This window comes from Carassius auratus, chromosome 3 (assembly GCF_003368295.1).
Source record: "Carassius auratus strain Wakin chromosome 3, ASM336829v1, whole genome shotgun sequence".
Taxonomy (NCBI): Eukaryota; Metazoa; Chordata; class Actinopteri; order Cypriniformes; family Cyprinidae; genus Carassius; species Carassius auratus.
The window spans coordinates 29,940,512-29,961,504 of NC_039245.1; the positions used below are offsets into that span (position 1 = coordinate 29,940,512).

General features: G+C 35.7%; 1 protein-coding gene across 1 annotated transcript in view; it reads left to right on the forward strand.

Annotated features, from left to right (window-relative positions):
* Nucleotides 1-2,352: 2,352 nt before the first annotated feature.
* LOC113053812 (caspase recruitment domain-containing protein 11-like) overlaps nucleotides 2,353-20,993 on the forward strand; it is a 25,260-nt gene continuing 6,619 nt past the window's right edge. Inside the window, exons 1-16 of the mRNA XM_026219058.1 lie at nucleotides 2,353-2,479; nucleotides 12,463-12,678; nucleotides 14,479-14,616; nucleotides 15,033-15,358; nucleotides 15,498-15,677; nucleotides 15,803-15,949; nucleotides 17,802-17,927; nucleotides 18,026-18,220; nucleotides 18,383-18,532; nucleotides 18,621-18,672; nucleotides 18,813-18,919; nucleotides 19,013-19,116; nucleotides 19,607-19,659; nucleotides 19,749-19,884; nucleotides 20,022-20,220; nucleotides 20,343-20,469. Coding sequence (XP_026074843.1) covers nucleotides 12,477-12,678; nucleotides 14,479-14,616; nucleotides 15,033-15,358; nucleotides 15,498-15,677; nucleotides 15,803-15,949; nucleotides 17,802-17,927; nucleotides 18,026-18,220; nucleotides 18,383-18,532; nucleotides 18,621-18,672; nucleotides 18,813-18,919; nucleotides 19,013-19,116; nucleotides 19,607-19,659; nucleotides 19,749-19,884; nucleotides 20,022-20,220; nucleotides 20,343-20,469 — 2,242 coding nt within the window. The 5' untranslated portion in view covers nucleotides 2,353-2,479; nucleotides 12,463-12,476. The remainder of the gene's footprint in view (nucleotides 2,480-12,462; nucleotides 12,679-14,478; nucleotides 14,617-15,032; nucleotides 15,359-15,497; nucleotides 15,678-15,802; nucleotides 15,950-17,801; nucleotides 17,928-18,025; nucleotides 18,221-18,382; nucleotides 18,533-18,620; nucleotides 18,673-18,812; nucleotides 18,920-19,012; nucleotides 19,117-19,606; nucleotides 19,660-19,748; nucleotides 19,885-20,021; nucleotides 20,221-20,342; nucleotides 20,470-20,993) is intronic.

Sequence of the window (20,993 nt, forward strand, 5' to 3'; positions counted from 1 at the left end):
CACTTAGAGTTATGAAATATTATACATTTTCCAGACTTTTCCAGATAATCACACTTTTAAAATGAGTCTTCTTCATATCAGAATCAGAAAGAGCTTTATTGCCAGGTGTGTTCACACACACAATGAATTTGTCTTGGTGTTAGGAGCTTCCAATACAGAAAGTACAAACAGTGCAGACCAACATATAATTAAGGTAATAAAAACACTAATAATAAAGAGGATAGACAATAAATTATAAATAACAAAAGTAATAAAAAATATACAGAAAAGAAGAATGTCCATAGACAGAATTGAATCTGCGAGGTTTGATAAGTTATATGTGCAGTTCTGAGGTGTGTTATGTGTGGTTCAGGTGGGATACGGCCTGGGAGAAAAACTGTTCTTGTGTCTGGCTATTAAGTGCTCAGTGTATCCAGATTCTATGGGAATGGTTATTCAAAGATATTATATTAGGGTTATATATATATATATATATATATATATATATATATATATATATATATATATATATATATATATATATATATATATATGTGTCCCCATTTTTTTCAAAACGCTTATGAACCATACAGAATGAGTTTTTTTGAGAAAGTAAAAATGCACAAAGTTTTCTGTGAGGGTTAGGGTTAGGTGTAGGGTTGGTTTAGAGCCATAGAATATACAGTTTGTACAGTATAAAAACCATATGGGATGTCCCACATTTCATAAAAACAAACTTGTGTCTGTGTGTGCGTGTGTGTGTGTGTGTGTGTGTGTGTGTGTGTGTGTGTGAGAGAGAGAGAGAGAGAGAGAGAGAGAGCTTGTTCTCTTTCACTCAGTGTTTTGTACAATATTGTATATTAATGAAAACAATAATGAAACATTTCATTTCCCTGACAGAGAGCAGATCAACAGGTACTCATTAGCAACAGAATACTAATAATGTTGCTCAGCAAACAGTCTTCAATGAAAGTGCAGTCTTCGATGAAAGTATCCACTCAACCATGACAGCATGAGAGTCAAGTAACTTTAATTTTCAATGAAACGCACTAGTGAATTAGTAATATACCTATATATTGCAGCTAAGCAGTTGCTTTGTATCTTGCCACTAGAGGGCACAGTCTTTAGCTAATTGGCTGGATTTCTTTATTTGGTTGGCTTCCTTACATGACACTGTCTTAACTGCAAAGTTTGAATTAGATCTTTGATTTGAAGTGTAATCTTCATTGTCATGTTTGTTGTACATAACCCTAACACGAATAATTGTATATGCTCATTAAGTATGATTAACAGTCTACACAAAAGGCAACCTGTAAGCTTCCTCTCAAGGTATTATTAATTAATTCATTTATTTTTGTGAAGTTTCTCAGATACATACAAGTTTCCTACATCATGACTCTATCATAACGTTATTTTTACTAAGTTAAGAACTTTACAACATGTTTACACAACAGTTAAAATAAAAATTGCCATCTTATCTCATTCAAGCCCTGAGTCAAGGTAAATTTGAATTAAATCAGGTTTATTTTTGTATTCCTCATTTCAGTCTAGTATATAAAAAAAGAAGAATGAAACTGTCCCTTCAGCAGCAAGGGCGTGACATTTGTATAACTGTTGCCATAAACAAATGTTTTGGGGGATGCATTTGCATGATGGAACTATCTGTCAGATGCTGGAGAGAGGAACAATTCCTCTATAAGCCAACATATGAGCACATAAATAAATACTTCACACAGTATATTCCAAAATCTGTCTGACAGCTGTATCTCAATAATATAACACTCCAGCATTATTCATGCCACTTTGTTCATCTTTCAGGTCTGAGCATTTGAAATCTAGATGAGAACATTAATTTTTAAAGCTTTAGCTATTTTTATATATTTATATCTAGCTGTGTTAGCAATTAGTGATTTAAGTTGCAACACGATGGAAGACTTTCAGAACTGTGTCAATGACTCAGATAAATGTTAGAATAATTAAGATTTGCATTTGCAACATTTTGGGTTTTAGTGACAATCAGAATATTGAATTAAGATAAGCAAACTGGAAAAACACAATTAACTAGAACTGACAAAAATAATATGTTCAGTGGATATGTAATAAAGTGGGCGGCTCTGACAAAAATGTATACTCTTCTTAAAAGGTTAGTGTTATTCACTAGTATTAAACACCTAATTTAATATTTATTAGTATGTTGAATGTAATATTTATATTTCAATTCAATATATGTTTATCTCACTTAAAGTTAACCACTTAATGAATATATATATTTCCCATATGTCCCATGGTGAGCTGCACGACTGCAGCTGTAAGTTTATGTAGTGATGAGCTGCATTAGCTCCGCCCACTTGTCGCACCAGCGCTTTGAGTGACATCTGTTTTGAGGCTGCAGGTGAAATTATCCGGTTCGTCTTGAGAGTTGTTGCGACTAAAGCACTGGCGTCTTCAAGTAACTAGAATGGAACGGTCGAATTAGACTCCGGGAAGTGATCTTCAACAGGTAAACCACTTTACTGACTTTTTGAGGAGGAAGAAGATGTATGTAACAAATATTTAGTAAGTAAACACTGCATAGCCGAACTTCTCTATGAAACTCGGCGTCCGATAACGTTAGACCGTCATACGTCGGAAACTAAATCGTATCAGGGTTGTTATTATACGTATGATGCTCCCGAAGTTTTTTGAACTTGGGGAACAGTATGTATATGCTACTTGACTTTTAATCAGTGCAGAAGTAGGTTAGTGAAGTTCTTTACAATGCGTAGCCTCCTCGCGCGCATAAATGAAAATGTTAAACTGATGCAAGCAACTGATGGATTAGTGCGATTAGATTATCTTTTTGGCAGAAAGACCAAAAAAATATTTGACTCGTCTTACTCATAAAATTCGTCGTTCTCTCCATTTATTAGTCACTCATCCTCCCTAATAACCAACTAATAGGATGTAATGAGTTTAATCAACATGGGCTATAAACTGAATGTCTGATGCCACAGCAAAGTGACTGATAGAAACTAACAAGTGTGCATGCTGTGTGCACTCACTGAAAAGTATGGCGGTGAAAAGATCTTGCACTACCACATGAAATCGGACACTATTAATCTAATGACAAAATGTTTTGTGGTGAATTTTTCAGTTATCTATTTAGTGCATGTGAATGTCGCTATACTGTCTAAATATCAACGTGTTGTATTTACAGAGACTTTTGCATTGTTGATGGGATTTGGTGCCTCTAGTGCTTTCTTTCATCAGATATATATATATATATATATATATATATATATATATATATATATTTTTTTTTTTTTTTGTGTGTGTGTGTGTGTGTGTGTGTGTGTGTGTGTGTGTGCATTATTGAACACAAACTCCTCCATTTCACAATCACTGATGCAACTGATGGAAATTTAGTCGTAGCAATTGCTGTTAATCAGCGCACCCTGTCTGTCCCTTTCCATCCTGCTTGTGAGATGTGCATGGTGTGAAGGTGTCATGTGACCGTTAAATGGGATAAACAAGGTTCCACTATGTATGTTCAACAGCTTTTATTTGCCTAACAAATTGAACCACATGTCATGGCATGCTTACTTTGATAATAACTAGGACTTTAGGTGAGTCCTCATTATACTTGAAAAGCTGCTCCTTTGAAGACCACTTGCTCTACAGGAATAGCAGTTGTTTTAGGATGCATCAGTAAGCTTGGTGTGTCCTGTACTGCTTAGGGCCTTGCAAGTTTCATGATGTTCATGACACCCATGGCAAACTTCTCATCCACACCCAGTTGATTAAGCAGTGACTAAAGAATAAAGTGTGGAATTTGCATGGTTGCAGATCAGCAAACAGTAGTACCTTAATAATGTAGTAAATATTTTGGATTTGACACTTTTTTTGAGTGAATGCGTTTGTAAATGAGAAATTATGTGAGAATGACTAATACTTTAGAGTGATTTATAATTTATGTCATATTTATTTCATAACATGTATTAATTCTAGACATGATGGCATACCATGAATATGCATAATGATACATTTGGGTTAATTAATCAGACAATTGAAAGTGTGATAATTGGTTTGGGATAAGAAAAAAAATGCATGTATCATTGGTTACTACTAGTTATTTTCATCAATAGAAACTAGTTGGCAACACATCAGCATATATTCTGTAATAGTTTGTTCATTTTTATTTTAATTTTATAAATAAAATGCATTTGTCTGAAGGTCATAGTCATAATCATGCCTTATATTACAGTTTCTGATACAGTCTGTGAAAACAAATTTCCACTTCTGAGGACAATAAAAAAATGAATCTGAATCTGAGTCATAACAAATCAAAGATCAGAGTTTAGTTTTGTTTAATCTATAGCTAACATTAAGAAACACTCAAAAACTTTAAACAAAATAAGTAAATGTGTTCTAGCAGTGTTTCCAAAGAAGTGATTTTTTCTTTTCTTTCCTTTTTTTTTTCCACTTTTTAACATGCATTATTTCCAGAAACATTTGTTTTTATTTATTTATTTAGGTAACAGCCATAATTGTTCATACTGAGAATTTATTTCCAGTACTTTTACCCACAGTATTTTATATTGCAAGTAATATGCTCTCCGTTACAAACACTTTTAAGTGTAGGGAAAATAAGAGGTGCAGCACTGAACGTGTACTGGAAAACGACAACACACAAACCATGCTGTATTTGATAAAGTGTTTACTAGTCAAAAACAGGACAAAAACTTTTCACAAAAGAATGGGGAAAAGGAAAAAGAATGACACTGTGCCAAATCAAAGAAATAAACAAAATCTAACCAATCTTACTATGAAAAAAAAAAAAAAACAGAAAACCTTATTATCTAACTCAAGCATAAATATTCACAGAAAAAAACCCTAAATTAAATGAAAAGAAAAATCTTCAGTGTCAAATCTTTAGTGCCCTAAATAAAACTACTCTTACTACCAACCAAAAATGGTGGCACGAGACACTAAACTTGTTTTATACACAGTTGAAAACTCAGTAGGGCACATGTATAATCACGTGATATTTTACCTCTTCTTTTTCTCTTTCCCCATTAAGTAACTTATATCCGATACTAAACATTCTGATTATTGGCCGATACCGATACCAATCCGATACTTTTTTAAAATGAATGTAGTATTTCTATACTTTGTATGTTGACCTGATCATCACTTTGCGTGTTGAACACAATCAACTAAATATAGATAACTTCATTATAAAGAAAAAAAAACAAATGAAAAAATATATAATCATATATCACAAAAATACTGTTATAAATTAGGTTAGTGGATAATTCAGCAGCAAAAGGTACTGTAGAAAAATCATGAGTGCACAATAATTTTACTAAATCTAAACATTTAGTGAAAAAACGTCTTCATAATGTGCGAGCACAGATTTTAATAGTCCACATATACACATGAAAAGCAAGCCATATCAACGACACGCTGCACCTGACTGAGGGAGAGTTGAAAGCTCCTGTTTCTGGATTGTGAATGTCATCAGATTGGCTCTTAGGTTCATGTGCAAAGCATCGTCCCTCACAAAGGTTGAATTGTTAGTGTTTTGCTGGAGCTTGGATCTGAGGCAAAGCAGTTGCATTACAGCTGGAATGTGCAGACTCACTCTTCAACCCAAAAGAATGGGTTTCTTATGGTCCATTTGAAACAAATACATATTTGTGTCATCAATCTTGACAAGTAGAATTTTTCTGGATGAGGTTCAATTTGTACATTCTATAATCAAGTTTAATTTGAAATGTGGTTAGTGATCTAAGGCTGCTATTTGGCCGGCTGTCAATGGCACACAGTCAACAAGAATTCAAGTCATGTTTTGATGACCATCTTATTCATTCCTTTGTTTGTTTATTGGATTATGTGTTTATTAAACTATATCAGTGTTCGATGATGAAAGGAGTTGGAATTATTTGTCTCACTTGCAGATAGGGCAGTTTTTGGGAAACGTTTTTGGAAACAGTCAGTGTTTGTTTGAAGTTAGTTGCGCAGAAATGGCACAGCTCACCGAAGGAAGTACAGTAAATCACATTTTAGAATAATAGTATGGGAATGAAATGTAAATATTTTTTATTTATTTATTTATATATTGGTTTACACTACTGCTTAAAAGTTTGGAGTTGGTAAGATTTTGTAATGTTTTTAAAAGCAGTCTTGTATCCTCTCCAAGGCTGTATTTATTTGATTAGAAAAACATTCAGCAATATTTTTTGGGAAACCATAATACATTTCTTTTTTTTAGAATTGCTTGAATGAATAGAATGATTTTTGTATTTATTTATTGTTTAACGTCATCATTGTCTTTACTGTTGCTTTTTAATCATTTTAATTCCTCCTTCCTGAATTAATTTCTTGAAACTAGGCTGGGAAGGCTTGGAACATTGCCCATGAGTTCCATAGACAACTTTTATAGTACAGTATAGTTTACAGTAGTACAGTACCCTTCTCTCTTTGGTGTTCCAACAGAAAGAAAGTCATGCAGGTTTGGAACCACATGAGGGTGTTTTAAATGATTTTTATTTTAGTGAACTGTTCCTTTAAGGAAGTAGCGCTTTGTTTTGTTTTGTTTATGCAATAAGACATGACACATATCGTTATTTCTCTGACTAAATTGCTATATTTAGTTTTCTCATCAGCACAGTCTTAATTAGGTCAGAATACCCTTGACCCTTATGTCTAGATACAATTTCAGTCATTGTAAGCAAGGCCACGCATCAGACCTGCTGTAGCGTGTTTCACTTTCACACAAAACAGCCTGGTGCAGTTCCTCTGAACTGATAGCTGTGAGGAGCTCGGCTGCAGCCCATTGGCTGATGAGGTGCTTTTGGTTTGTGGTTTTTATTCTAAAATCGGATGCACCCACAGAAGCACGTGGTAAGGGCTTCCGCTAGCTTGGTTTTGCGCTGCTCTTCAAAATGAGTGAAAATCAGCCAAGCAGGGTCCCACAGGGATAGAAAGCAGTGTGGTGCAGAGCTAAACAACATGTAGATTGTAACGTACACTCTTCTTGGATGCTTAGTGAACGTGAATTTTTTTTAAATATTGTTCCGTTAAACAAGCACAAAATTGTAGGTCCTTGACTTTCTTTGACCAGGCAGCAAAAATATATATTTTTTTCTTTTAAAAGAAATTTATTAAAGCAAGGATGCATTAAATTAATCAAAAGTTAAAGTATTATTTTTATAATGTTGCAATAGATTTATGATTTTTTTCTGATTTCCAATTTTTTGTAAGTTTCTATTCTTTAAAGATCCTGAAAATAAAATATATCACAGTTTCCACAAAAATATTAAGCAGCACATCTGTTTTCAGCATTATTATTAATAAAAAGAATGTTTTCTTGAGCAGCAAATCAGTGTATTAGAATGATTTAGAAAGATCATATGACACTGAAGATGACTGCTGAAAATTCAGCTTTTCACCACAAGAGTCAATTACATTTTAAAAGTACTTTCAAATTGAAAACCGTTGTTTTAAGTTTTGATCAAATAAATGCAGCTTAGGTGAGTATTAAAAAAATCGAACCAAAACCATGTGTGGTTTGAAATCTGCTTCAAATTAGAATTGTATTCATTGTGTCTCAGTTTCATTGGTCAGCTCAGATTCATGGTAGTTTTACATTGGTCGAGACATGACGCAAATGTAACATAATACAAAGTGCATTATATATTTAAGAATTGACTGCACCTTTAACATGCAGTTTCACACACTTCTCCCATTACTGAAAATCCATAGTGAAGGAGTTGACTTCTTAAATAAAAAAAAAAAAACTGAAATACCATAAAAATAAATACATAATTTCCAGTTGTCCATCTCTCTTTCCACACTAACAGTGACTTTCAGATGTTGTATGAGAAAGTCTGTAGGCACCTAGACACTGATGTACTGTAGATGCACATGTATGTTGACTTACTCTAGTAAGTGGAAGTTGATCTCCTGATAATAAATTTAAAATATCAATTTAAATATACTTCTAAATGAGTATCACTTCTGCTGTGGAACTTTAAATGTGTTCCCAACATTTCTCCTTTTTTTTTTTTTTTTTTTTTTTTACAAGGTCGAGTTAAACACCTGCTAATGAAAAGGGGAAGTGAAGAGCGCTCTCTTACTCACTAACTCCAAATGAAGTCAAGAGGAAATCTGGTCATGGTATAAGATGGGGTTGGGGGTGGACTGGGTGTTTGTGTGTCTGTCATGGTGAACCGCTGTACGTGATGCTTCATTTTGACTCGGCTGAGTCACGTCCTGACACGAACACCAAGTGGTACAGTAAATCGCTGTTAATCATTGTGCTAAAATGTGAAGGGAGAAACCCTTAGTTTCCCAAACAAGAGCGATTTTGATCTTGTAAGGGGAGGGGGGTTCATCATGGGTGAATGCTCTCACCCTCATTTGCTTTCAAAACTTTACTTACACTCACTCCCATACATTTCTCTGATAGGAAGCTGTCTTTGCTTTTGTTTGAACAGCAATGGATGCTGATGGCTAATATTAGATGAATGACTCCTGCTGTAGCACATCAGACTGACCTGATATAGCTCTTAATGTCAAACAAAGTCTGCAGTTCTTCCTTTCATTTAAGCAGAAACCCACTGAGGTCTGATCAAATGTCTGCTGTCTGTTAAAGATAGGGAAGTGCGGCAATTACGTTCGTGTTTGCACTCGCATACTAGAGGGGCCAAAGAGAAGGGGCAGATACAGGAATAGAGCCTGAGATGATAGACACACAGAAATATGCTAAAGCATGTGTGGCACATCAGTAATAACGGTTTAATTTAATTTGCAAAGATTATGGTGCTCTGGTGAACAGTGCTGGTGTAATGCAGACGCAGGGGGCCGACTGCACCTTAAACTGCACCTGTATTCGCCACAAAAATCTGTCATGCAGAGCCTTTTGTTAATAGGTTGGGTTACACTTTATTTTGATTAGTTCACTTTCTACTAACTGTAAGTAACTTTAGCAACTGCATGTCGATTAACTCTCATTAGAGCATTTGAAGACTGTTAGGTTAGGGTTAGTAGTATAAGTTGCTGTACTTGCAAAGTTACTTATAGTCAGTAGAATGTCTGTTGAGCGACCATCAAAATAAAGTCTACTAATAATTTAGTGACAGCTAGTTTACATGTAGTTGCAAAGTTATTTATAAGTAGTTGAATGTCTAAAGTGGACAATCAAAATAAAGTGTTAGGTTGCTGCGCATCAGAAAATTGGGGAAAATATGCTGGAACTTTTGTTTTGTAAGGAGTAAATTGGCTCAAAGGTCAGAAAAAGATGCAAAACATACATTGTATTGTCTATTCAAAGTAGCTGAGACATCAGAGTGTTCTCCCCAGAGAATGTCTCATTGCTTATCAGTTTCATTATGATTTAGTTTCTTCCAGAGAATGGAGCTGTGATATGGTGACTGAGTAAGGAATGCTTTCGCCATCAGATAATGCATCAGAATTTGTGTACACTTGTAAAAAATCTTAAGTTTCAGTTTACGACCAAGGGTTCAGAGTTCATTCAGAATTCAGCAAGATGCATAAATTGATCAAAAGTGGCAGTAGTTTTCTATTTGAAACAAATGCTTTTCTTTTGGACTTTCTGTTAATCGAAGAATCTTGAAAAAAAAATACTGTTTCCACAGAAATAATAAGCAGCACTACTGTTTTCAACACTGATAGTAATAAGAAATGTTTCTTGAGCATCAAATCTGCACGTCATGACTATGAATACATGAGATTTTAAAATCTCTTAAATAGAAAACAGTTCTTTTAAATTGTATTTTTAATCAAATAAATGCAGCCTTGGTGAGCATAAGAGATTTCTTTCAAAAACATTATAATAATCAAACAATGGGCCAGTCAGCTTTGATCTCCAAACTCAGTTCAACATCATAGAAATGTCATTGTGAATTTCTTTATTTGCTACTATATTTGGGTGGTTGCTAGGCAGTTACTACATTGCTCTTCATTTTATAATCTGTCCAAGAGCTGTTGACACAGGTTATGTTCCTCTGTTGTTTCCTCTTTTTTTTTATGTAATTGTTGGTCTAAGTAGTTCAATGAAAATTAAGTCAAAATGTATGCACCCAAACGTCATTCCAAACCTGAATGACTTTCTTCTGTACAAAACAAAACAACTGAACTGTTTGTACTGAACAACAAAAAAAGGTATTTTAAAGAAATATCACCAAACCATTTTGGTGACCATTGACCTCCATTGTATGGTGGGAACAAAAAAAAAACACAGACATTTCTCTATGAACTTTGTGAACTATCCCATTGAGATACAGACAGAGAAATGTTCTCAGAGCTATTACATTAATAAACCCATGAATATATGAATCTAGTATGGAATTAGTAGCTACCGTTCATAAGTGCTTGCACATTTAATGCAATACGGTTAAGTGTTCCTTTAATTTCAGGATTTTTGTGATTTCAAACTGTCTTATGTATAGCCTATATAAGCATTTTATCAGCCATCTGCAGCCCTGCTCTTGGTATTTATAACGTTTGACCATTAATCACTGTGCCACAATCTGTGATCCAGCTACACAGTTAATGCGTATGTGCTGCAGCCATTCAGAAGACTATCAGCTCATTTAAGCACTAATGAACACAAGCTTCAGTCATGTGCTGTGAAATCTTCACAGCCACTGTCCACAAGGTTTAAAAAAAGATATGGTTTATTTCACCTCTCTGAAACAAGATGGTTTGTGATTGCACATAGAAGCATGATGCTCGCCACAGGACACAAATGTGCCATTATGGTGACAGCCACCACAGCTGCAGATCACTCTTGCATGAATTGTGTTTTATTGTTGACATTTGTGAAGATTTTTAAAGACAATAAATGGGCATTAAAGGTAGCTGTGTGAAAGTAATTCCATAATTGTGGAAACAGTGGTCAATGTAATTTAAAAATTATAAATTTGCAAGTGTGTTTAATAACATGTTTTTTGTGTATTGTATGAATCTGCGTTTAAATAAACTATAACCAACATTTGAGCAAACAAGTCAACAAGAAACCCTTTTTGCAGCTGAGTAGAAAGTAGAAAAAATGTAGTGCGGTGAGCAGTGTTACAGTGTTATCCACTACAAGTAACACAAGTTGCTTAATCAGATTGCTTTTCTAAAGTAAAGTAACACATTACTTTTTAATTTACAATGAAATATCACAAGTTACCTTTGCATATAAGAAATGCAGGTTATTTTGTTTCCCATGTATTTACCTACAGCTCTCATGTTGTTATTTTGAGAGAATTCAGGAGTAAGTGCAGAGCGTTGTGTGTGAATATGAAGTTACTGTAGTTCTAGACTAAATATGAACATAGTTACTCATCTCACCTGCACATATACAAATATAATTTGTTACTTTTTTTTAAGAAGTAACGCAATATTGTAATCCATTACTTTTAAAAGTAACTTTCCACAACACTGGCAGTGAGGGATGTTCAAACTTTTTCAGTGGACAAAAATGGCATAAATTTTAACACGAGTTAAAAATGATGTGTGGTTTACATTTTACAAAGTCTATTACTCACAGCCCCATTTTCATATGTGTCAAATTCTGTGTATACCCTGACTATAGCCTGCATGACCAGTGACGTCAGCAGAAATCAGCACCTTTATAAAGATGTAGAACATTCTGTGAAAATATAACTTTTCTATCTTTAATATTGACTGAATAAGGCCACGGCAAAAAAATGAAATCATAGTGAAATTAATGGTTGAAATCAAATGTTGATGCTTGATATCTCATAATCAGGTTTTGAGACTTTAGCCTGAATTTCACAGACAGGGTCACAAATTAGAACTGTGCTGGTTTGTAGGGTACAAAATTGGTACAGATCAATGTGACTCAATCTGAATACTACTAATATTAAATGCATAAAAATATTAACCAAGATATATTTTTTTCTTCTAATATTTCACAGTAAAACAAATCAAGTGTTTAATGAAAAAGAAAATAATAAATTTATTTTGCAATATAATTGTTAAAATTACAATGGTCTTAATTTCTTCATTTTTTAAACGTTAAACCAATATTGCCACAATGAGCCCCTAAAGATTCTCTTTTATTGACAGCAGTTTGGTTTCCAAGTTTTCTCATGACAAGTTTGGTTGCATTCTCAAAAGCATATTATACAGTAAGTGACCGAGTCACTCTGAGACACCATTTTATCACAGCCTTGGTTATATTTTTTTATCATCACAAAACTTGGTTTTGTTAATCGTGCAGTCCTAATTCTATTTTATTTTTAGTGTTGTGTTATATTTTATTTTTAAAAAGAAGCCAAAAAAATAATTCACTTTAGATCATAAAACTACATGAAGGAAGTACGTTTATGGCTGAATGGACACATTTAGCCTTTGTACGTGCAATGACAAGTTTGTTTTTATCTGATGTGCTATCAATGCTGTGGGTGTGAAAGAAGAGTTGAAATAGCGTCTAAAACTCTATTCTCTCCCGTTCTCGTCTCATAGCGGCCTCTACAGGAATGGAGAACGGAGGTTCAATGAAGTTGCTAGACTACGGGGAGGCATCATGGGAGAATGCCGAGAAGAACCGGTACATCTTGTGCCGTTTCATCAACCCCAACAAGCTGACCTCATATCTGCGCCAATGCAAGGTCATCGACGAACAAGACGAAGACGAGGTGCTCAACTCTCGCCTGCTGGAGTCCAAAGTCAGCCGTGCAGGTACAGTATTATTCAATGCTTCCGTGTCTGCTTAAGCATACACTGTAGAATTGTTGATGATGTGATACGGATCTGCCCAAGGTTGGTCTTGCTCTCCAATCGTATTGCAGGGACATCAACATTCCTAGATGCTGGTGACAGAAAATACTAAACACTGTGGAATATGGAAATGCAAATTCAATGCTGAAAAATTTTACATGCAAATCACATCATCAATCAGTTACTCGGTCACCCCATCTTTCACTCTGTTTTTCCAAGTGGTGTAATGTGATGATGGATGGACGCTTTTAATCCCGTGAGCTGACGCTGTAGATTTTCTTTCCTATCGACTCCTTCCTGAACCTTCCTAACATTTTTCAGCTTCTGAACAGCCACAGGCAAAACGGATGACAGGGATTTCGTCCGAGCGGCTTGCTGAAGTCTGCACTGTTTGTTTTTTCACAAACCAGCAAAAACGTTTGTTTACCACGGCTGGGATTTTCACAGCCCCCTAATGATTCTCTTTTCCTCCTGGGACTGACACTTTGGCACATAATACAGGAGATCATCTTTTTGTGCCAGAGCTTTCTCTAGGGAGTTAAAATACAATGCACTGCTTTCATCAAAGACAAATCTGGATCTTCCTGCTACAGCAACACTACAGAGTTTAATACCAGATGCAATTTGATAGGCAATTTGTCTGTCCACGCCAGGGTCAACATTTCTATGAGATGCAACACAATCAATCACAAATCACAGCCAATCAGAAGAGCGTGTGGGCGGAGCTTTTTACTCACCCTGAGGCCATTTTTTTTCTTCAGTAGAAGAGAATGAGATCATTCAAACAGAATGAGATCACTATAACATTCGTTTAGAAAAGAGATTGCCAAAGAAGATTTCCATTTCATTCTGATCTTAATATTTGAAATATATTTAGTATGTACAGTATATATTGGTGAAAAGTGTCTTATTTAGCTGAAATTCATGATTTGTTGTTGTCTAAATTAATTTCTGTTACTATCAAACTCTGTTACCAAGATAGAGAGAGTATGTTACAGAACTGACAGTCATACACAGAGAAGCACACACACTCTCACACATACACAACCATGACTCAGTTCTGTCAACACTGTCACTCTACCTTGGTAACAGAGCTTGACAATACCAGAATTGACACTTGGCATGATTCTATCTGACAAGAAATCATTATTTTCAGCTATACTGTATAAATTTAAATTAAATTAAATTTTAAATTAAATTTTAAATACATTTTAAATTTAATTTTAAATTTAATTTTAAATAAATTTTTTTTAAATTAAATTAAATTACATTTATGCATTTAGCAGACGCTTTTATCCCAAGCGACTTACAGTGCATTCAGTCTATCAATTTGTACCTATAATGTGTTCACAGGGAATCGAACACCCAACCTTGCGCTTGATAGCACAATGCTCTACCAGTTGAGCTATAGAACACTAAGACACTTTAAATTATATAGTGATCCAATACAACTAATGTTTATAATATAATTATAATATATTTATAAATGTGTATATACAGTTAGTTAATTTTATACAGTTAGTCTTGTCAGCTAACTACTGTAAAATTAGATGGCATTTTAGCCCAAATTGAAAAATGGACCAAAAATAATGTATATGAAATGACAAAATAATCAGTGAATTTAGTATTTTAAAAAAATGATGATGATGTTTCATCCTGATCACATTAACATGTCCTATTCAAAGTTATCTAAAGGTCACATCAGGTAGAAATAAGCTTTTTTCAGTTAGACAAGAGTAATGCTTCAGTGTTTTGTTTCAGGTCGGTTGTTGGATATACTGCACACGAAGGGAGAGCGAGGCTATGTGGTTTTTCTAGAGAGTCTAGAGTTGTACTACCCAGACCTCTACAAACTCGTTACTGGGAAGGAGCCTACACGCAGATGTTCCACTATAGTCGGTGAGCCACTTTTAAATTAATTTCTGCCCATACACCGTATTTTCGGACTATAAGTTGCTCTTTTTTTCATAGTTTGGCTGGACCTGCGACTTATAGTCAGGTGCGACTTATTTATCAAAATATTAATTTGACATGAACCAAGAGAAATTAACCAAGAGAAAACATTACCGTCTACAGCCGCGAGAGGGCGCTCTATGCTGCTCAGTGCTCCTGTAGGCTACCCCTGAGCAGCGTAGAGCGCCTCCTCGCGGCTGTAGACGTAATGTTTTCTCTTGGTTCTTGGCTCTTGGTATATATTTGGACTGATGGTGTTACATGATTACGATACATATATATCATGATATTTGCATGTATTCTAATGGTACTTTTTTGTGCAGTAGTGTTAAATTTGACTGTATTTTGTCCTTTTCCTGTAGTGGAGGAGGGCCAGGAAGGCCTAATCCAGTTTTTAATGAATGAAGTCATAAAGCTTCAGCAGCAGTCCAGGGCTAAAGAAGTGCAGCGGGTGGACATCATGACCAAATGCCGCACGCTAGAAGATGAGCACAAGAAGCTACGACTGGCCAACCAGGAGCTGCACACCTTCCAGGAACGCTACAATAAAATGAAAGAAGAGCGTAATAACTATAGCGATGAACTTATTAAGGTGAAGGATGACAACTATCAGCTGGCTATGCGTTTTGCCCAGCTCAGCGAGGAGAAGAATATGGCTGTGATGAGGAGCCGAGACCTTCAGCTAGAGGTTAGAGGGCTTCTGCATGCATTACAGGACAATCCAAGTCCTTCTTTTGCTGCTAACAGTGATGGGTCACTTGTATTTACACAAATGATTTGACTACGTGGGATACAAATGTTGACTGCTGTCTCTCCATTTCCTCTAGATTGACCAACTAAAGCACAAGTTGAACAAGGTGGAGGAGGAGTGCAAAATGGAGAGGAGGCAGTCTCTGAAATTGAAGAATGACATTGAGAACCGACCTCGGAAAGAGCAGATATTTGAGCTGGAGAGAGAGAATGAGGTCTTGAAGATCAAACTCCAGGAGTTGCAGTCCATCATACAGGTGAAGATGCTTTTTGCATAACAGTAAAAAGCAGACAGTGAAAAGCAAACAGTTGGGAAAGGTTGCTCAAAGTCAGAGATTTCAGAGTTGTTTTGTATGCTTGTTTTGTTTCTTTTTATGCATAGCCCGGGCCTCTACCAGATTCAGACAAGGCCATCTTGGATATCCTGGAGCATGACCGACAGGAGGCTCTAGAGGATCGTCAGGAGCTAGTCAACAGACTCTATAACCTGCATGAAGAGGTCCGACAGGCTGAGGAGCTCCGGGACAAGGTCAGGACCAGCCTTATACCTTCAACAATCATTTTAACCTTGAGCTCCTTTCCAAACAGTGTATAGCACCTACAAATGTTGGGTAAAAACCTCAATTTTTTATTACTAATGGAACTAATTGTTGCTTTGAAAAAAACAACAAAAACCACATTTTTTAATGGTCTAATATCAAGATTAAATATATTACAGCTCTAAGTTTGGTGTTAGTAAGCCTTTTTTGTTTGTTTTACTTAACTAAATAAAGAAAAAAGAAAATATCTAAAAATAAATTCATAAAACTGTCATCAAACATCCTGAAGAAGAAAAAAAAACATGGTTTCCACAAAAAATATTAAACGGCACAATTCTTTTCAACAGTTATAACAACAAGAAATGTTTCTTGAGCAGCAAACCAGCACATAAAATGATTTCTGAAATATTATGTGATGCTGAAGACTGAGTAAAGATGCTGAAAAGTCAGCTCTGTTATAGGAATAAATGACATTTTAACATATATCTAAATAGAAATCAGTTATTTAAAATGTCAATATTCACAATGTTGCTATATACATGCAGACTTGTTGAGCAAAATACACTTATTTTATTTCAAGAACATTAAAAAAAATCTTACCCAAACTTTTGAACTGTAGTGTTTCTGATAGTATCTTCTTCTTAATAAGTCTTTTTTTTTTTGTCTTTGTGTTTTAAACTATCCTGTCCTGTTCTTGCTATGAAAATAGCCTTTGGTGTTGAAATGACACTAAAAAAGAGGAACAATTTAGCATTTAAAGAAATCATGAAGGTAGGCCTTATTCATGTGCAAGCTAGATGCATTGCAACAAGTTATTAACTTATCTGCAAGTAACGCAATACATTTTGCCAAAATGAGTCATCTTAGGTGGCAGCATAAGTTTGCTGCCTGTTGTTTGAAACAGTCTTCTGCTATAAGTGCACTGACTGTAAAGTGCACGAAAAGGCTATATAGGTAGACCGATCACTTTTGGCAGAGACCTTAAGTGTCAGGTCATATTTGTCAATTTTGATCACATTTTCAATGTTCAAATGTCCTCATAATAAACATGCCAAATGTGATATTACATTGGCCTCATGGGGACTAAGTGTATTTAATATGGTCTCAGCATGAGGGTTTTTAGTTGACAGCTAGAAATAATGAAGTGTAGGCAAAGGTTTTTTTCTCTTGTCACACTTGAACGAGAGGTGACAGAGGCTGATGAGGACTGGCTGCTCTAAGTGGTCCCTTCTGCAATGTGCTGCGGCTCTAATTAGAAGCGCATCTGAAGTGACGTGTGAAAAGTGTCAGAATTCAGGCTAAGACAGGAAGGAGGGGGGGAGGGGTGGCGGCAGTGACTTCTTATCACATTCAGCCCTCTTTCGGAGCTTGCAACAAATGTGCATTTTAGAGTGTTGACGGCCTACTTCAGCCGCAAAAGAATAAAAGAACATTTTAGTTTAGTCTTGTATAGCTTACTAGAATCTCTCTTAACACTTCACTTGACTTGTTTGTTTAATGACATGGAAAGTAATCCTTGTTTTTGAAAGTGTTGGGGTGCTATGGAAATTTCTGCTTCAACAAAATGAAAATGAATGCTTTAGCAGAGCATTTTCTCTGTAAATGATGAAGCTTTGTCTCTTCGACATGCCGTCAGCAAGGTTTGAGTCACATGAAACCGTTAAGTGTGGAATGAGGGGTTGGTATTAATAAAGTGCTGAAAAAAAAAAAAACTACAAACTGTTGCTTTTAAATCTTTTGACAGTAAGGGTTTTTCTCAGGGTCATGTGATCCAGTTTTGAGCTGTGCTATTTTGCTCTTTATTCTGTTGATGGGTTTAACGTTTAATCTTCTGATGCACAGTATCTGGAAGAGAAGGAGGACCTTGAATTGAAGTGCTCCACTCTGGTGAAGGACTGCGAAATGTACAAGAACCGCATGAATACGGTCATGGTGCAGCTGGAAGAGCTGGAACGTGAGCGGGACCAGGTTGAGTACTAATGTTCCTACTGATGGCTTTGGATTAGTTCATTTCCTGTTTCTTTAAAGGGGCTGTCGGTATAGTATAGTCTTTCTCGGTCCCACAGGCTTTCAAGTCAAGAGATGATGCACAACACCTCGTGTCTCAATGTCTGATTGACAAAGACAAGTACCGCAAGCAAATCCGGGAGCTGGAAGAGAAGAGCGATGAGCTTCAAATAGAAATCGTACGCAAAGAAGCCAAGATAGTCAACCTAGAGTGCAAACTGAGACGGATGGCCAAAGAAAATGGTTTGGATCAGGTGAGAAATTATCTGTGTGATTGAAAAGTTGAGTGTTTTTCCTCTTTTAAACTAGGTAATATATATGCAGTTTATAACAGTTTATCACCATATCAGTTATAGGCTGGTTGGCTGGCACCATTGGGGATTTTTCTTTATTTTATCATGGTGTTTTCCCCTCAGAGTCTGCCACGGGACATTACTCCACTAATTATAGCTCAGCACTTCGGGCAACCTGATGGAAATACAGGAGGACCTTCAGAGGACTCTGGAGAAGACACTGTTGATGATCAAGAGCCTAAGCTTCAACGCAGATGTAACCTTAAGGGCAGAGTGAGTACAAACTTGAAGCTGTTTTCTTTTTTTTATCTCTCATTGTGTATTATTGTTCAAGAATATCTCTGTCATTCTCAATTATTAGATCAATCGACCAAAATCTCCAGCTGCTGGACCCAAAAGTCCTCTATTCCAAGGTAGAATGTTTATTTAAAGATGGTGCTCGGTGCCAACTTGCAGTTAAAACGTAGTTATTGTGTGGTAATGTTCACCGAATGTGTGCAAAAAGAATTTCCTGTGAGCTTGGTTTCCTTTCTTTTCATCTCTCATTATATAGCCATGCCTTTCAGCAATGGAGATCTCTTAGAACCTGCTGCCACTGACAACACAGGTCTACACAGTGCTAGTGCAGTGATTTCTCCTGCAGACATCTGCTGTAAAAATGTAGGCTTTAATGCATTATCATCTGATTTGTCTATTTCTCCAAGTTGCTTTAATTTGAAGGCAAATGGTGTGTATGTGCTTGTGTCTCTTCAGCTGCGGTGCCGTAATGACAGTATCATGTCCACCGTGCCGGAGCCTCCAGACCAGAACTCCATTGTCAGGAGAATCAAGGAGAACTCAAACTCTCAATACAAATTGTAATTAAAATCAGAGCTGCCATAGACAGTGATAAAAGAAAACGAGTAGACTCTCCATTAGAATTTCTTGCCATTAGTCTTAGATGCAGACTTGGAAGAAATCAATAAAATAAACACTAACAATAATAATGTAAACTACATAGTATAATATTAACATTAGTTTACCTTACATTCAGTACACCTTCAATAAAAAAATGTGTTTGCACCTAAGGCTTTATATATTATTTTTAGTGTAAAACAACAGTAATTGTTAAGAGTTTTGTGTCTGGTTTGTATAACACAAACTGTGGTATTTGCTTTTTAAAATAGTAGCCTAATTATTTTGAAACTGGTGTACTTGTAACAAAAAGTTAAATGGATATTGTTTCATATTTATTGATTATTTAGAATGCATTTCCACAAAAGCACCAGTTGTTAGCTATAGTAAATTCTTAGTAAATTGTTGCTGGCATTTTAGAGTCAAATTGACTGTGCTGTATCTCTCTTTCAGTATTCTCCCTTCAGAATCTGTAGATACTGACAGTGGAGACAATGCTGATATGGGTATGACCATGCATAAATCATTTATTCTGCCCACTCACTGCTGAATCAAACCCTTAAGTCTTGTAAAATTGTCTATTTCTTTACTATAGATGACCATGACTTAGACATGTCCTCCTACGGGCCTTCATCCATCCATTCATCTTCATCTTCCCACCAGTCTGAGTCAATGGACTCGTATGATCTGGAGCAAGTCAACAACATTTTCAGGAAATTCTCTTTGGAGAGGTATTTTGTTTTTTGTTTTATTTAAAATCCAAACTTGAGGGAAAAAAGTCAGTCTTTGTCATCTCAATTCATCCTCATTGTGTACTTCTGTATTATCGCCCCTCTTTGATCTGTGCATGTGTCCGTTTTCATTCCAGACCGTTTCGTCCTTCACTGACCTCAGGCCCTCCGCAAAACCCAATGCGGCCAGTTCAGAGCCTTTTACTCTCTGGAGAAAACCTTCTGTCGGACGTCACTCTGATTGGTGGAAATGATAGTGGCATCTTTGTGTCCTCTGTCCAGTCTGGTTCTGATACAGAACGGGCCGGAGTTAAAGTTGGACATCATCTTCTACTGGTGGGATTGAACCCCTGCATATGTTCCACAATGTGTATATATACAAATAATAATAAAATAAATAAAAAAAAACCTTTGTAGTAGTAATAATCTTTTCCCATGTGGCTTCATTTATCCCTAAGTTGGAAGGCAGTGTTCGTGGAGAAGCTCAGAGTGTGGCTTTGGACACCTGCACCAAAGAGGAAGCTCACTGGACCCTGCAGAGATGCACCGGACAAGTGCATCTCCATTACAAGTCCAACTATGATGGTGAGTCCAGACCTCTCTTAAAAGGAAGATGCTTTCTTCAAAAAATCAATGTGCACAGGGGAGGTTAAAAGGTACTCTTGTTCAAAAAGTCCTACGCCACTCTGGAAGGAATCTTATAACATGTTCAGACTAGGTTTGCTGTGACGGAGTTAACATTGTTATCCAGCAACAGTGGATACTTCAGTTTTTTTTATAGTAATATAAATAATTTTATTCTGTTAGATAATAGACAATACAATAAAAGATTAAGATTTAGTTCCTAAATGAAATGCAAAGGTGCTTATTTGGCAATATTTTGGATTTTGAAAAGGCTGTTGACTTTTACCATTTATCTGAGGTGATTTTGTATTTATTTTTTTATTTTATTTTTTACATTTGTTTCTTATTTCTATGATTCCACGGTGTTTGCTGATTTTTACTGTATTTAAAATGGTTGTTTAAATATTTTATTGTCATTTATTTATTTAATTTTACATCAAGGTTTTATTTATTTGTTTTTATACATTTAACCTTGTGTGTAAGTT